We start from the raw sequence: 13,741 nt of genomic DNA on the forward strand, positions 1-13,741 counted from the left end.
AATGAAAATACAACAACCCAAATGCTTTGGGATGCAGCAAAGGCAGTCCTGAGAGGAAAATACATTGCAATCCAGGCCTATCTTAAGAAACAAGAAAAATCCCAAATACAAAATCTAAAGCACACCTAAAAGAACAGAAGACAACAGCAAAGACAGCCCAAACCCAGCAGAAGAAAAGAAATAATAAAGATCAGAGCAGAAATAGACAATATAGAATCTAAAACAACTGTAGAGCAAATCAATGAAACCAAGAGTTGGTTTTTTGAAAAAATAAACAAAATTGACAAACCTCTAGCCAGGCTTCTCAAAACGAAAAGGGAGATGACCCAAATAGATAAAATCAGGAATGAAAATGGAATTAGTACAACCAATCCCTCAGAGATACAAGCAATTATGAGGGAATACTAGGAAAAATTATATGCCAACAAACTGGACAACCTGCAAGAAATGGACAAATTCCTAAACACCCACATGCTTCCAAAACTCAAAGAGGAGGAAATAGAAAGCTTGAACAGACCCATAACCAGCGAAGAAATTGAATCAGTTATCAAAAATCTCCCAACAAATAAGAGCCCAGGACCAGATGGCTTCCCAGGGGAGTTCTACCAGACGTTGAAAGCAGAGATAATACCTATCCTTCTCAAGCTATTCCAAAAAACAGAAAGGGAAGGAAAACTTCCAGACTCATTCTATGATGCCAGTATTACTTTGATTCCTAAACCAGAGACCCAGTAAAAAAAAGAACTACAGGCCAATATGCCTGATGAATATGGATGCAAAAATTTTCAATAAGATACTAGCAAATCGAATTCAACAGCATATAAAAAGAATTATTCACCATGATCAAGTGGGATTCATTCCTGGGATGCAGGGTTGGTTCAACATTCGCAAATCAATCAACATGATACATCACATTAACAAAAGAAAAGATAAGAACCATATGATCCTGTCAATAGATGCAGAAAAAGCATTTGACAAAATTCAGCATCCTTTCTTAATAAAAACCCTCGAGAAAGTGGGGATAGAAGGAACATACTTAAACATCATAAAAGCCAATCATGAAAAGCCCACAGCTAACATCTTCCTCAATGGGGAAACACTGAGAGCTTCCCCCTGAGATCAAAACCCGACAGGGATGTCCACTCTCACCGCTGCTGTGTAACATAGTGATGGAAGTGCTAGCATCAGCAATCAGACAACAAAAGGAAATCAAAGGCATCAAAATTGGCAAAGATGAAGTCAAGCTTTCACTTTTTGCAAATGACATGATAATATACACAGAGAACCTGATAGACTCCACCAAAAGTCTGCTAGAACTGAGACATGAATTCAACAGAGTTTCAGGATACAAAATCAAGGTACAGAAATCAGTTGCATTCTCATACACTAATAATGAAGCAACAGAAAGACAAATAAAGAAACTGATCCCATTCACAATTGCACCAAGAAGCATAAAATACCTAGGGATAAATCTAACCAAAGATGTAACAGATCTGTATGCTGAAAACTATAGAAAGCTTAGGAAGGAAATTGAAGAAGATATAAAGAAATGGAAAGACATTCCGTGCTGATGGGTTGGAAGAATAAATATTGTTAAAATGTCAATAATACCCAAAGCAATCTACACATTCAATTCAATCCCAATCAAATTTGCACCAGCATTCTTCTCAAAACTAGAACAAGCAATCCTAAATTTCATATGGAACCACAAAAGGCCCCGAATAGCCAAAGTAATTTTGAAGAAGAAGACCAAAGCAGGAGACATCACAATCCCAGACTTTAGCCTCTATTACACAGCTGTCATCATCAAGACAGTATGGTATTGGCATAAAAACAGACACATAGACCAATGGAATAGAATAGAAACCCCAGAACTAGACCCACAAACGTATGGCCAACTCATCTTTGACAAAGCAGGAAAGAATACCCAATGGAAAAAAAAGACAGTCTCTTTAACAAATGGTGCTGGGAGAACTGGACAGCAACATGCAGAAGAATGAAACTAGACCACTTTCTCACACCATTCACAAAAATAAACTCAAAATGGATAAAGGACCTGAATGTGAGACAGGAAACCATCAAAACCCTAGAGGAGAAAGCAGGAAAAGACCTCTCTGACCTCAGCCGTAGCAATCTCTTACTCGACACATCCCCAAAGTCAAGGGAATTAAAAGCAAAAATGAACTATTGGGACCTTATGAAGATAAAAAGCTTCTGCACAGCAAAGGAAACAACCAACAAAACTAAAAGGCAACCAACGGAATGGGAAAAGATATTTGCAAATGACATATTGGACAAAGGGCTAGTATGCAAAATCTATAAAGAGCTCACCAAACTCCACACCCAAAAAACAAATAACCCAGTGAAGAAATGGGCAGAAAACATGAATAGACACTTCTCTAAAGAAGACCTCCAGATGGCCAACAGGCACATGAAAAGATGCTCAACGTCGCTCCTCATCAGGGAAATACAAATCAAAACCACAGTCAGATATCACCTCACGCCAGTCAGAGTGGCCAAAATGAACAAACCAGGAGACTATAGATGCTGGAGAGGATGTGGAGAAACGGGAACCCTCTTGCACTGTTGGTGGGAATGCAAATTGGTGCAGCCACTCTGGAAAACAGTGTGGAGTTTCCTCAGAAAATTAAAAATAGACCTACCCTATGACCCAGCAATAGCACTGGTAGGATTTTACCCAAGGGATACAGGAGTACTGGTGCATAGGGGCACTTGTACCCCAATGTTTATAGAAGCACTCTCAACAATAGCCAAATTGTGGAAAAAGCCTAAATGTCCATCAACTGATGAATGGATAAAGAAATTGTGGTTTATATACACAATGGAGTACTATGTCGCAATGAGAAAGAATGAAATCTGGCCCTTTGTAGCAACGTGGATGGAACTGGAGAGTGTGATGCTAAGTGAAAGAAGCCATACAGAGAAAGACAGATACCATATGTTTTCACTCTTATGTGGATCCTGAGAGCCTTAACAGAAACCCATGGGGGAGGGGAAGGAAAAAAAAATAAGGTTAGCGTGGGAGAGAGCCAAAGCATGAGACTCTTAAAAAGTGAGAACTGAGGGTTGATGGGGGAGTGGGAGGGAAGGAAGGGTAGGTGATGGGCACTGAAGAGGGTATCTTTTGAGATTAGCACTGGGTGTGGCATGGAAACCAATTTGACAATAAATTTCATATATTAAAAAAAATACTTTGGCTATTCGGGTCTTTTGTGATTCCATACAAATTTTAGGATTGCTTGTTCTAGCTTCGAGAAGAATGTTGGCGCAATTTTGATTGGGATTGCATTGAATGTGTTAATTGCTTTGGATACCATTGACATTTTCACAGTATTTATTCTTCCAATCCATGAGCATGGAATGTTTTTTCATTTCTTTGTATCTTCTTCAATTTCCTTCCTAAGCTTTCTATAGTTTTCAGCATACAGATCTTTTACATCTTTCGTTAGGTTTATTCCTAGGTATTTTATGCTCCTTGGTGCAATTGTGAATGGGATCAGTTTCTTTATTTGTCTTTCTGTTGCTTCATTATTAGCGTATAAGAATGCAACTGATTTCTGTACATTAATTTTGTACCTTGCAACTTTGCTGAATTCATGTATCAGTTCTAGTAGACTTTCGGTGGAGTCTATTGGGTTTTCCATGTATAATATCATGTCATCTGGAAAAAGTGAAAGCTTGACTTCATCTTTGCCAATTTTGATGCCTTGATTTCCTTTTGTTGTCTGATTGCTGATGCTAGAACTTCCAATACTATGTTAAACAACGTGGTAAGAGTGGACATCCCTGTCTTGTTTCTGATCTCGGGGGAAAGCTCTCAGTTATTCCCCATTGAGGATGATTATTAGCTGTGGGCTTTTCATAAATAGCTATTATGATGTTTAAGTATGTTCCTCCTACGACTTTCTCAAGGTTTTTATTAAGAAAGGATGCTGAATTTTGTCAAATGCTACGTCTCCAAAGGCAAGGGAATTAAAAGCAAAAATGAACTATTGGGACCTCATGAAGATGAAAAGCTTCTGCACTGAAAAGGAAACAATCAACAAAACTAAAAGGCAACCAATGTAATGGGAAAAGATATTTGCAAATGACATATCAGACAAAGGGCTAGTATCCAAAATCTATAAAGAACTCACCAAACTGCACACCCAAAAAACAAGTAACCTAGTGAAGAAATGGGCAGAAGACATGAATAGATACTTCTCTAAAGAAGACATCCAGATGGCCAAGAGGCACATGAAAAGATGCTCAACGTCACTCCTCATCAGGGAAATACAAATCAAAACCACACTCAGATACCACCTCACGCCTGTCAGAGTGGCCAAAATGAACAAATCAGACTAGAGATGCTGGCGAGGATGTGGAGAAACGGGAACCCTCTTTCACTGTTGGTGGGAATGCAAACTGGTGCAGCCACTCTGGAAAACAGTGTGAAGGTTCCTCAAAACATTAAAAATAGATCTACCGTATGACCCAGCAACAGCACTCCTAGGAATTTACCCAAGGGATACAGGAGTGCTGATGCATAAGGGCACTTGTACCCCAGGGTTTATAGCAGCACTTTCAAAAATAGCCAAATTATGGAATGAGCCTAAATGTCCCTCAACTGATAAATGGAATTAAGAAATTATGGTTTATATAGACAATGGAATATACGTGACAGTGAGAAAGAATGAAATCTGACCTTTTGTAGCAACATGGATGGAACTGGAGAGTGTTATGTTAAGTGAAATAAGTCATACAGAGAAAGACAGATACCTTATGTTTTCACTTTAATGTGGATCCTGAGAAACTTAACAGAGGACTATGGAGGAGGGAAAGGGGAAAAAATGTTAGAGAGAGGGAAGGAGGCAAACCATAAGCGACTCTTAAAAGCTGAGAATAAACTGAGGGTTGATGGGGGGTGGGAGGGAGGGGAAAGTGGGTGATGGGCATTGAGGAGGGCACCTGTTGGGATGAGCACTGGGTGTTGTATGGAAACCAATTTGACAATAAATTTCAGTCTACGGCCATACCACCCTGAACGCGCCCGATCTCGTCTGATCTCGGAAGCTAAGCAGGGTCGGGCCTGGTTAGTACTTGGATGGGAGACAATAAATTTCATATTAAAAAAATAAACACACCTACCAATTTTTTTTCAAAATAAACAAAAAAGAAACCAACTTGACAATAAATTTCATATTAAAAAAATAAACACACTTACCAATTTTTTTCAAAATAAACAAAAAAAGAAACCAGTTTGACAATAAATTTTGTATTAAAAAAAACCCAAAACCCAGTCCCCACTCTAAGGGCACTTTGAGGTGGGGTATTGAGAGATGATTAGGTGATGAGGGATGAGCCCTCATGCATCAGAATAGTGCCATTATAAAGCAGACCCTGGAGAGCTTGCATTCCTTTTGTCACAGGAGGAGACAGTGATGAGGTGCCATCTATGAACCAGAAACACAGAGTGGGTTCTCATCAGACATTCTGAATCTGCTGGCACATTGATCTTGGACTTTCCCGGCTCCAGAAATGAGAGAAGTAAATTTCTATTGCTTATAAGGTATACTGTTTGATATTTTTGTTATACTAGCCTGAAGGGATTAAAACACACACTTAGGACTTGTGTATTTTTTTGTTTGTATGTTATACTTCAATGAAAATTTTTTAAAAATGAAATATAAATAAGTCACAGTGTTGACATTTATGTACCATGTTCTGGGGACTCAAAGAAAAAACTTTAAATTATCATTGAGAATTAAAAAGAGACCATCATCAAGGAGATAGCAGCACAACATTTGGGACAAGTAAGTTTAACTGTGTGTACACCAACCAGAAAAGAAAGAGGAAAGCATTACAGTCAGAGGAAACACAAACATAAAGGAAGTTTAAAAAAAGCCATTCGTTTGATGGATGGATAAGGAGATGTATGACAAGAGCCCTGAGTGAGAAGAGCTGGATGGGGAGAAACAACATGAGCCTGATACATGAAGTGTTGTGGCCACTAAGAAAGGAAAGAGAGAAAATGATATGATTCAAGATTACATAAGGAGATAAGTGACATGGAGATGGCCGATGTGAACAGTCACATCTAACAGCTACTGAGTATTCAACTATGCGCCTGGCAATCTATCAAACACTCAACATGCATTTCCTCCTTTATGCCTCACAACAGCTGGTCCAGGTGACTAGATAGTGATAATTTTTCACACAATATCTAGTTGAATATCATGACAGTCCTGTAAATTAGTTTTAATCAATTTATATCTGAGAAAAAAGGCTAGAAAAGTTATGACATGTCACAGTTAATAAACAACAGAGATAGGATTTAAATCTATGATTTATCAGCTCCTGAAACAAATTAGGCAATAAATCAACCATATGTGTATGTATATGTGTATGTGTGTGTGTGTGTGTGTGTGTATACATAAGTTATATAAGTCATCTCACCCTCTATATTTATATTATACACTTATATATATTATATAAAATTATTTTATATTATGTATTTTATATATTTACATTATATATATTATACACATTATTGGCTAAATGACTGGAGTTTGAACTGCAAAGCATGTGGCCATAACACAACATGCTCTCTGACCAAGAAACAGAAATTCTGAAGGGAAATATGAGAGGTCATTTAGAAAAAAAAATTCAGATATCAGAAAATGGAAAAACTAATCACACAATCATAGAATCTTGACATTTAATTGTATCCAAATTCATCAAGACAATTCCACAGCCCAGTTGATAATTTCTTTGTAACTCACCTTATTCCAGAGAGATTTAGAGCATTTGGCATTTAAATTCTATCTGTAATTATCTTCTGAAACTAAAACTAAAGACCAATCCAATAATTCCAATAAAAAAAAATTCTAGAAAACTGCGAAGAGAAGTAAGTGTTCACTTTTGGCTGCTACCAAAACATAACCATCCACCAGTGCTGAGTGGTCAGAAATAATCCAACCCTCCACAAAAATTTATGCTACAAACCCAACTTTTTCTACAGAAATTCTATCTACCACAAGAAAAGGAAAGTTACCTTCAGTCGGTTTTCCTTTTCCCACACAATAGCCTGAATGAGGGTAAGATGATTCATAGAGAAGATAAATAAGATTACTAAAGGGATGAAAATACCAAAAAAGGTATAGAAGTAATCATGAGAATATGCTGGATATGGAAATCTCTGAACAAATACAGTGACTTCTCGGAATAGCTTTTGTGTAGCCTTGTGATTATAGTATTTCATGATGGCAATATCCACGGCATGCTGCATAGCCAGGAACCCTTCAGTGATGTACCCTAAGTGAGAAAACAAGGATTGCTAAGTACAACAGAACAAGTAACAGCTGAGCTGAACAAAGAAAAAGGTAACTAAAGTATGTCAAAGACAAACAACAAAGTTAATTATTGTAAAGAGGCCCTTGTTATAGTCTTAAATTTCCCAGAGCAGCTATTATGGTTTACCCATACAAACAGATAATAAATACTTTTTATTATTTAAAAAATACGAATATGGTTGACACGCAATGTTACATTGGTTTCAGGTCTACAGCATAGTGATTTCACAAGTTTATACGTTATGCTATGCTTACAAGTGCAGATACTATCTGTCACCATAAAATGCTATTACACTACAATTCACTATACTCCTTATATTGTGCCTTTATTCTCATGACCAATTTACTCCTTAAATGGAAGCCTGTATGTCTCATTCCCCTTCACCCATTTTTCCTATCCCTCCCTCCTCTGGCAACCATCAGTTTGTTCTCTGTATTTATAGGTCTGATTTTGCTTTTTGTTTATTCATTTTTTTTTTTAAGATTCTTTTTAAAAGGATCCTGAGGCGCCTGGGCAGTTCGATGGGTTAAGCATTCAACTCTTGATTTCGGCTCAGGTCATGATCTCACGTTTGTGGGTTCAAGCCCCATGCTGAGCTCGACGCTGACAGTGTAGAGCCTACTTGGATTCTCTCTCTCTCTCTCTCTCTCTCTCTCTCTCTCTCTCTCCTCATCTCTCTCTGCCTCTGCCCTGCTTGCTCACTCATATGCTCACACACACTCTCTCCAAAAAAAAAAAAAAAATTAAAAAATAATAAAAGGATCCTAATTCCCAGCTTCCCAGAAAGTAAATATTGTATGAAATTACAGAACTGCTTTCTGAAATTTCAATCAACTGAATGAGAATTACTGTATACGTATAGATTTTAATTCAGTACTCTTGACATTTGAAAAATTAAGTGAAGTTCATACTATGAGCTGATATCCACTAAGGCAGTAATACTCAGTGTGGTCTTTAGATCTGTGGTAGTATGCAAAAGCTTCTTGCCGTTATATAACTTTAGTATGAAAATGAGCAAACACTTAAAAAACTTATGAAAATTTGGCATTGCTGTGACATCTGAAACTGATTTTTCTATTAATCTATACAAATTCTTTATAGATTTTGAATGTGAATATGTGTAACATTTTCTCCCCTCTGGATCTTTCCTTACTATATATTTTTTTAATGTTCATTTTTTTTTTTTTTGAGAGAGAGAGAGAGAGAGAGCGAGCAGGGGAGGGGCAGAAAGGGGGAGACAGAGAATCTGAAGCAGGCTCTGTGCAGCGAGTGCAGAGCCCAATGCGGGGCTGAACTCACAAACTGTGAGATCATGACCTGAGCCAAAATGAAGAGTTGGACACTTAACCAATTGAGCCACCCAGGCACCTCTTGCCTTACTATTTTTTTTTCTAACGTTTATTTAGTTTTGAGAGAGAGAGTGAGACAGAGTGTGAGTGGGGGAGGGCCAGAGAGAGGGAGACACAGAATCAGAAGCAGGCTGCAGGCTCTGAGCTGTCAGCACAGAGCCCCACACGGGGCTAGAACTAACCATGAGAACATGACCTGAGCTGAAGTCGGACGCCCAACCAACTGAGCCACCCAGGTGCCCCACCTTACTATTTTTAATAGTGTCTTTCACATAAGCAGAAGTATTTAATTTTAATGAAGTCAATTTATCCATTTTCTCCCCTTTTATGGTAATACTTTCTGTCTTAATGAATCATTGTTAGCCCCAAATTCATGAAGATATTCTCATAAATTTTGTTGTGGAAGATTTATGATTTTAGCTTTTGCATTTAGGTTTATGATTATCTCATTAATTAACTAATTTTGTATAGATATGAGTTAGTGATCAAGATTCATTCTTTCCATATAAATGCCATGTTATTCCATCACAATTTGTTCAAAAGATTTCATTTCCCCAGTGAATTATATTGGCATCTTTGTGGAAAATCAAATGTCTATTTCCAGATACCTCATTCTTTTTATTAATGTATTTCTTCATCCTTAAACCTATACAGTTTTGTCTTAATTATGTACATTTGTACATTAATTAAGTACATTTGTACTTAATGTATTTCTTCATCCTTAAACCTATACAGTTTTGTCTTAATTATGTACATTTGTACAATAGTACAATTGTACTAATTATGTACATTATGTACATATGTACTAAGTCTTAAGTTTTCTTTAACACTGGCATTCCTTTCCAAGATTTTTTTTTTACTAAGCTAGACCCTTTGCATTTCCTTATAAATTTTAGGATAGCTTGCCAATTTTTTCAAAAAAGACTGCTGGGATTTTGACTGTCACTATATTGCTATCATAGATCAATTTAGGGAGAATCTACATCCTAACAATTTTGAGTCATCCAACCAATGAGATTTATATATCATTTGTTTAGGTGTTTAAATTATCTCTCAGAAATGTTTTGTTATTTTTGGTGTAGATTTATAATTTATTTTTGTAGACTGGCTTTCTATCTTGGGTATTTGCTAAATTAATACATTGTATGTAATACTTTTTTGTGGATCTCTTCAGAATTTCCTGCACATGTGATTCTGTCAACTTCAAACAAAGGTAATTTCACTCTTTCCTTTCCAAAATCTATACATTTTATTTCATTTCCTTTTTCTGATACAAGCTAGGACATCCAGTAATATGCTGAAGAGAACTGATGAGAGCAAACAACTTTACTTTATTCATGATTACTAGGGGAGAAATGTTCAATATTTCACTAGGAAGATAACAAATTTCTCACACATGTACTTGATCAGATTCAGAAACTTCACTGTTTTTGTTTTGTTTTGTTTTGTTTTGTTTTGTTTTGTTTGAGAAAGAGGGAGAGACAGCATGCATGCACATGAGTGCACAAGCAGGGGAGGGGCAGAGGGAGAGAGAAAGAATCTCAAAGCAGGCTCCATGCCCAGCGTGGAGCCCAAAGTGGGGCTCAAAGCAGGGATGGATCTCACCACCATGAGATCATGACCTGAGCCAAAATCAAGAGTTAGATGCTTAACAGAGCCACCTGGGGAGGGGGGGGGGGGGGTGGGTGGCGGCCAGAAACTTCACTTGTATTGCTACTTTGGTTTGGAGAGTTTTTAAAATATACCTCTATATTTGGGGGAAAAATGTAGTCTTACAGAAAAGTTGCAAAAATAATAGAGACAGTCCCATGTAGTATTAAAATTTCATGAGAACACTTGGGGAGAAAATATCCAAAATGATTCTCTAGAAGGGCAATGATGAAAAAAAGATTGAGAAATATTGCTTACACACTGCACCCAGCTTCCCAAATATCATATCTTACACTATCATGGTAAATCTGTCATAACTAAGAAATTGACAATGGCACAATACAATTTCTAATTTATACAAACTTTGGATTCACCAGTTTCTCACCAATGTCATTTTTTTTCTGTTGCAGAACCCCCATCCAAGATACTACATTGTATTTAGGTGCCATGTCTCCATAGTCTCCTTTGATCTATGAAACTTTATCATCCTTTCTTGTTTTTTAAAACCTTGAGAGTTTTGAAGAATACTGGGCATGTATTTTGGAGAATTATCTACAATTTGGGTTTGCATGATGTTTTTTTTACTAATAGACTAGAATTAAAAGTTTTAGAGAAAGATACCACAGAGGTAAAGTGGCCTCTTCATCAAATTGTATCAGGGAATATTTGCTATCAACATGACATCAAAGTACTCATAAAATTATTTTAAATTCCTTGGCTACTAATTCCAATATCTAGCTTCTCAGTTCACTTATTTATAATGACTCTTTTTTTCTTTTAATTTTAGGTAACATTTTCCTGCTTCTTTGCATGTCCTGTAATTTTGGATCTCGTGCCAGAAATTGTGATTAAAGGAAGAGTGGACACTAAAGTGTATAATCGTTTGTTCTGTTTTCTTAAAGATGCTACCTCCTTCCTTTGTCATACAGCTAGAGGAAGGAGCTGACCATTTAAATTCCAAGAGTTCAGCTGAGTTGGGCTGAACCTGGGCCTCAACTTAACTTATAGATTGCCTCCTATTCCTTGCCACTACAACCAGCAGTGCCAGGAACTCTTTATGGATCATTAAAAAGAGTTTCTTAGGGTTTCTACCCAGGAACATATTATTAATTTGGCTACTACTATGGTGTGAATGTTCACGTCTCCCCAAATCCATATGTAGAAATCCTAACCCCTAAGGGTGATGGTATTAGAAGGTGGGATCTGTGAGATGTGTTTTAATCATGACAGTGCAGCCCTCATAAGTGGGATTAGCGCCTTATAAAAGAGGCTCCAGAGATCTCCTTAGTCCTTTCCACCAACTGAGGACATAGTGAGAAAGCACAAGTGAGAAACTTAGGAAGGGGGCCCCTCACCAGAACATGACCATGCTGGAGCCTTCATCTTGAACTTCACAGCCTCCAGAACTGTGAGCAAGAAATTTCTGTTGTTTATAAGCTGCCCAATATGTGGTATGTATTTTGTTACAGCAGCCTAAGTGAGCTAATACAGCTGCCACTGCCAGACCGCTCCCCAGAAGGGCTGTATCAGCTTGTGTGGCCTCCCTTCTGCAGTGCATTTACATACCCCTGGCAACCCTTAGCATTATCCAACTAACCCTTATAAAATCATACCCCAGGCGAAGTTCATAATGCATGCAGTATTTATGGTGGAAAAGACATAAGATTCCTTGTTAAATTTTATGATGGGAAAAAGTTTAAAATATTTATTAAAGAAAATAATAACAAAATAATAAAGAAAATAAAGAAATAAAGAAAATAATAACATGCAAAACAATCCCACCACCTAACAGAGTAAAAGTTTTCATATTTGGAAATTTGTCCCAGCTTTGTGCTGATAAATATGCAGTTTACACAGTTATCATTTCAAAATACAGTTCTGAACTCTGCTTTTTCAGAAGATTTAATGATGGCTATTTTTAATGACTGTACAATGTTCGGTAAAATTAAATTTTATACTTTTGTTATTCATTTACCATATTTAAGATGCAGGTTATTTCAAATTTTTATGAATTATGGTGAATTGGTTATAGCTTGTTTTTCTTGTTGGATAATTTCCTCAAGGTAAATGTGCATTATTGTTAATAAAAACAAAGCCCCACTTAAAGATGTTTTAACGGTAGTTTGTATAATATATTTTAAATTAATAGAACTATATTAGAAACTGTTTATCAACCCAACAGAGTAGCATACAGTTATAATGGATCAGACCGTGTCAGTACCCAGGAACATGTATGTTAAAGTCATTAAAATCCAAATTTCACAAGTGAACCTACATGAAAAAATAAGGATATACAATGACCAGGAAAAGATAAAAATACATTGTTCCAATATATGAAAGTTTTATATAGGTTTTTGGACACTGAAAATTTTAAATAAAGAAATCACCAGTAGAATTTAAGAAACACAACAGATGAACATGGGGGAAGGGAAGGGAAAAAAGATAAAAACAGAGAGGGAGGCAAACTATAAAAGACTCTTAAACGCAGAGAACAAACTGGGTTGCTGGAGGGAAGTAGATGGGGGGGATGGGTTAAATGGGTGATGGGCATTAAGGAGGGCACCTTTAGGAATGACCACTGGGTGCCATATGTAAGAGAGGAATCACAAGATTCTACTCCTGAAACCAAGACTACACTGTATGTTAACTAATTTGAATTTAAATTAAAAAAAAAAAAAGAAGAAATCACCAGCACAGTAAGTTAAAAATTAACAATTTTCATCACAAGGTTAAAGAAATACAGGTATAAACATGTGATGCCTTAAGAGCCTTACTTATATGACTTATGTGACTAGGATATAAAAATAAGTATGATTAAAGATCTGCTTACCAGGACTCCCCCCATGGGAACTACGTTCACTTCTGGGTCCCAAAGAAGGAAAAGTTGGAAAGAGAACACCTGTTTCCCAGCCTTCTGTTCGGACAAAACCCACATACTTGTTCCTCTGAAAACTACTAAAACGCAGATAATATTTTACCTACAGGGAACAAAAAGAAATGATACCTGTAAACAAAAGATAATTAAGGAAGAATGAGAAACAACAGGAAGTTAAAGAAAAATCGCATGTGTGTGATTCTGAGGCAGACTGTTGAGCACTAAGTGGATTCCGAACGTTAGGCAGTGGAGCAGACTTGTCATATGGCTATTGTGGGTTTGCGGTAAACAAACACGGTGGCAACTTGCACACCAGTGCCAATGTCTTTTTCCCAAAATAGACAGCTGGCATGCATACTGAAATGAAACACACCAAAAGATGCTGCTAATTTCTCTTCCCATTACATCAGCCAAGGGTTTTGAGAGGAAAATCCCTTCCTCCCCTAAAAGTGATTGTAACCATAAGAAAGAATCCCACATGAGGACAGAGGAGAAATGTGATAAAATATAAATG

General features: G+C 36.9%; 1 protein-coding gene across 6 annotated transcripts in view; it reads right to left on the minus strand.

The window, feature by feature from the left end:
- LOC112853127 (phospholipid-transporting ATPase ABCA3-like) overlaps positions 1-13,741 on the minus strand; it is a 182,119-nt gene that overhangs the window by 150,757 nt on the left and 17,621 nt on the right. For all 6 annotated transcript variants that reach the window (XM_086692808.1, XM_086692810.1, XM_086692811.1 and 3 more), the window contains 2 exons: positions 13,183-13,330; positions 7,055-7,314 (listed from right to left, as the gene is read on the minus strand). In XM_086692808.1, coding sequence (XP_086548934.1) covers positions 7,055-7,314; positions 13,183-13,330 — 408 coding nt within the window. The remainder of the gene's footprint in view (positions 1-7,054; positions 7,315-13,182; positions 13,331-13,741) is intronic.

This window comes from Puma concolor, chromosome E3 (genome assembly GCF_028749965.1).
Source record: "Puma concolor isolate L17-30 chromosome E3, mPumCon1.1.hap2, whole genome shotgun sequence".
Lineage (NCBI taxonomy): Eukaryota > Metazoa > Chordata > Mammalia > Carnivora > Felidae > Puma > Puma concolor.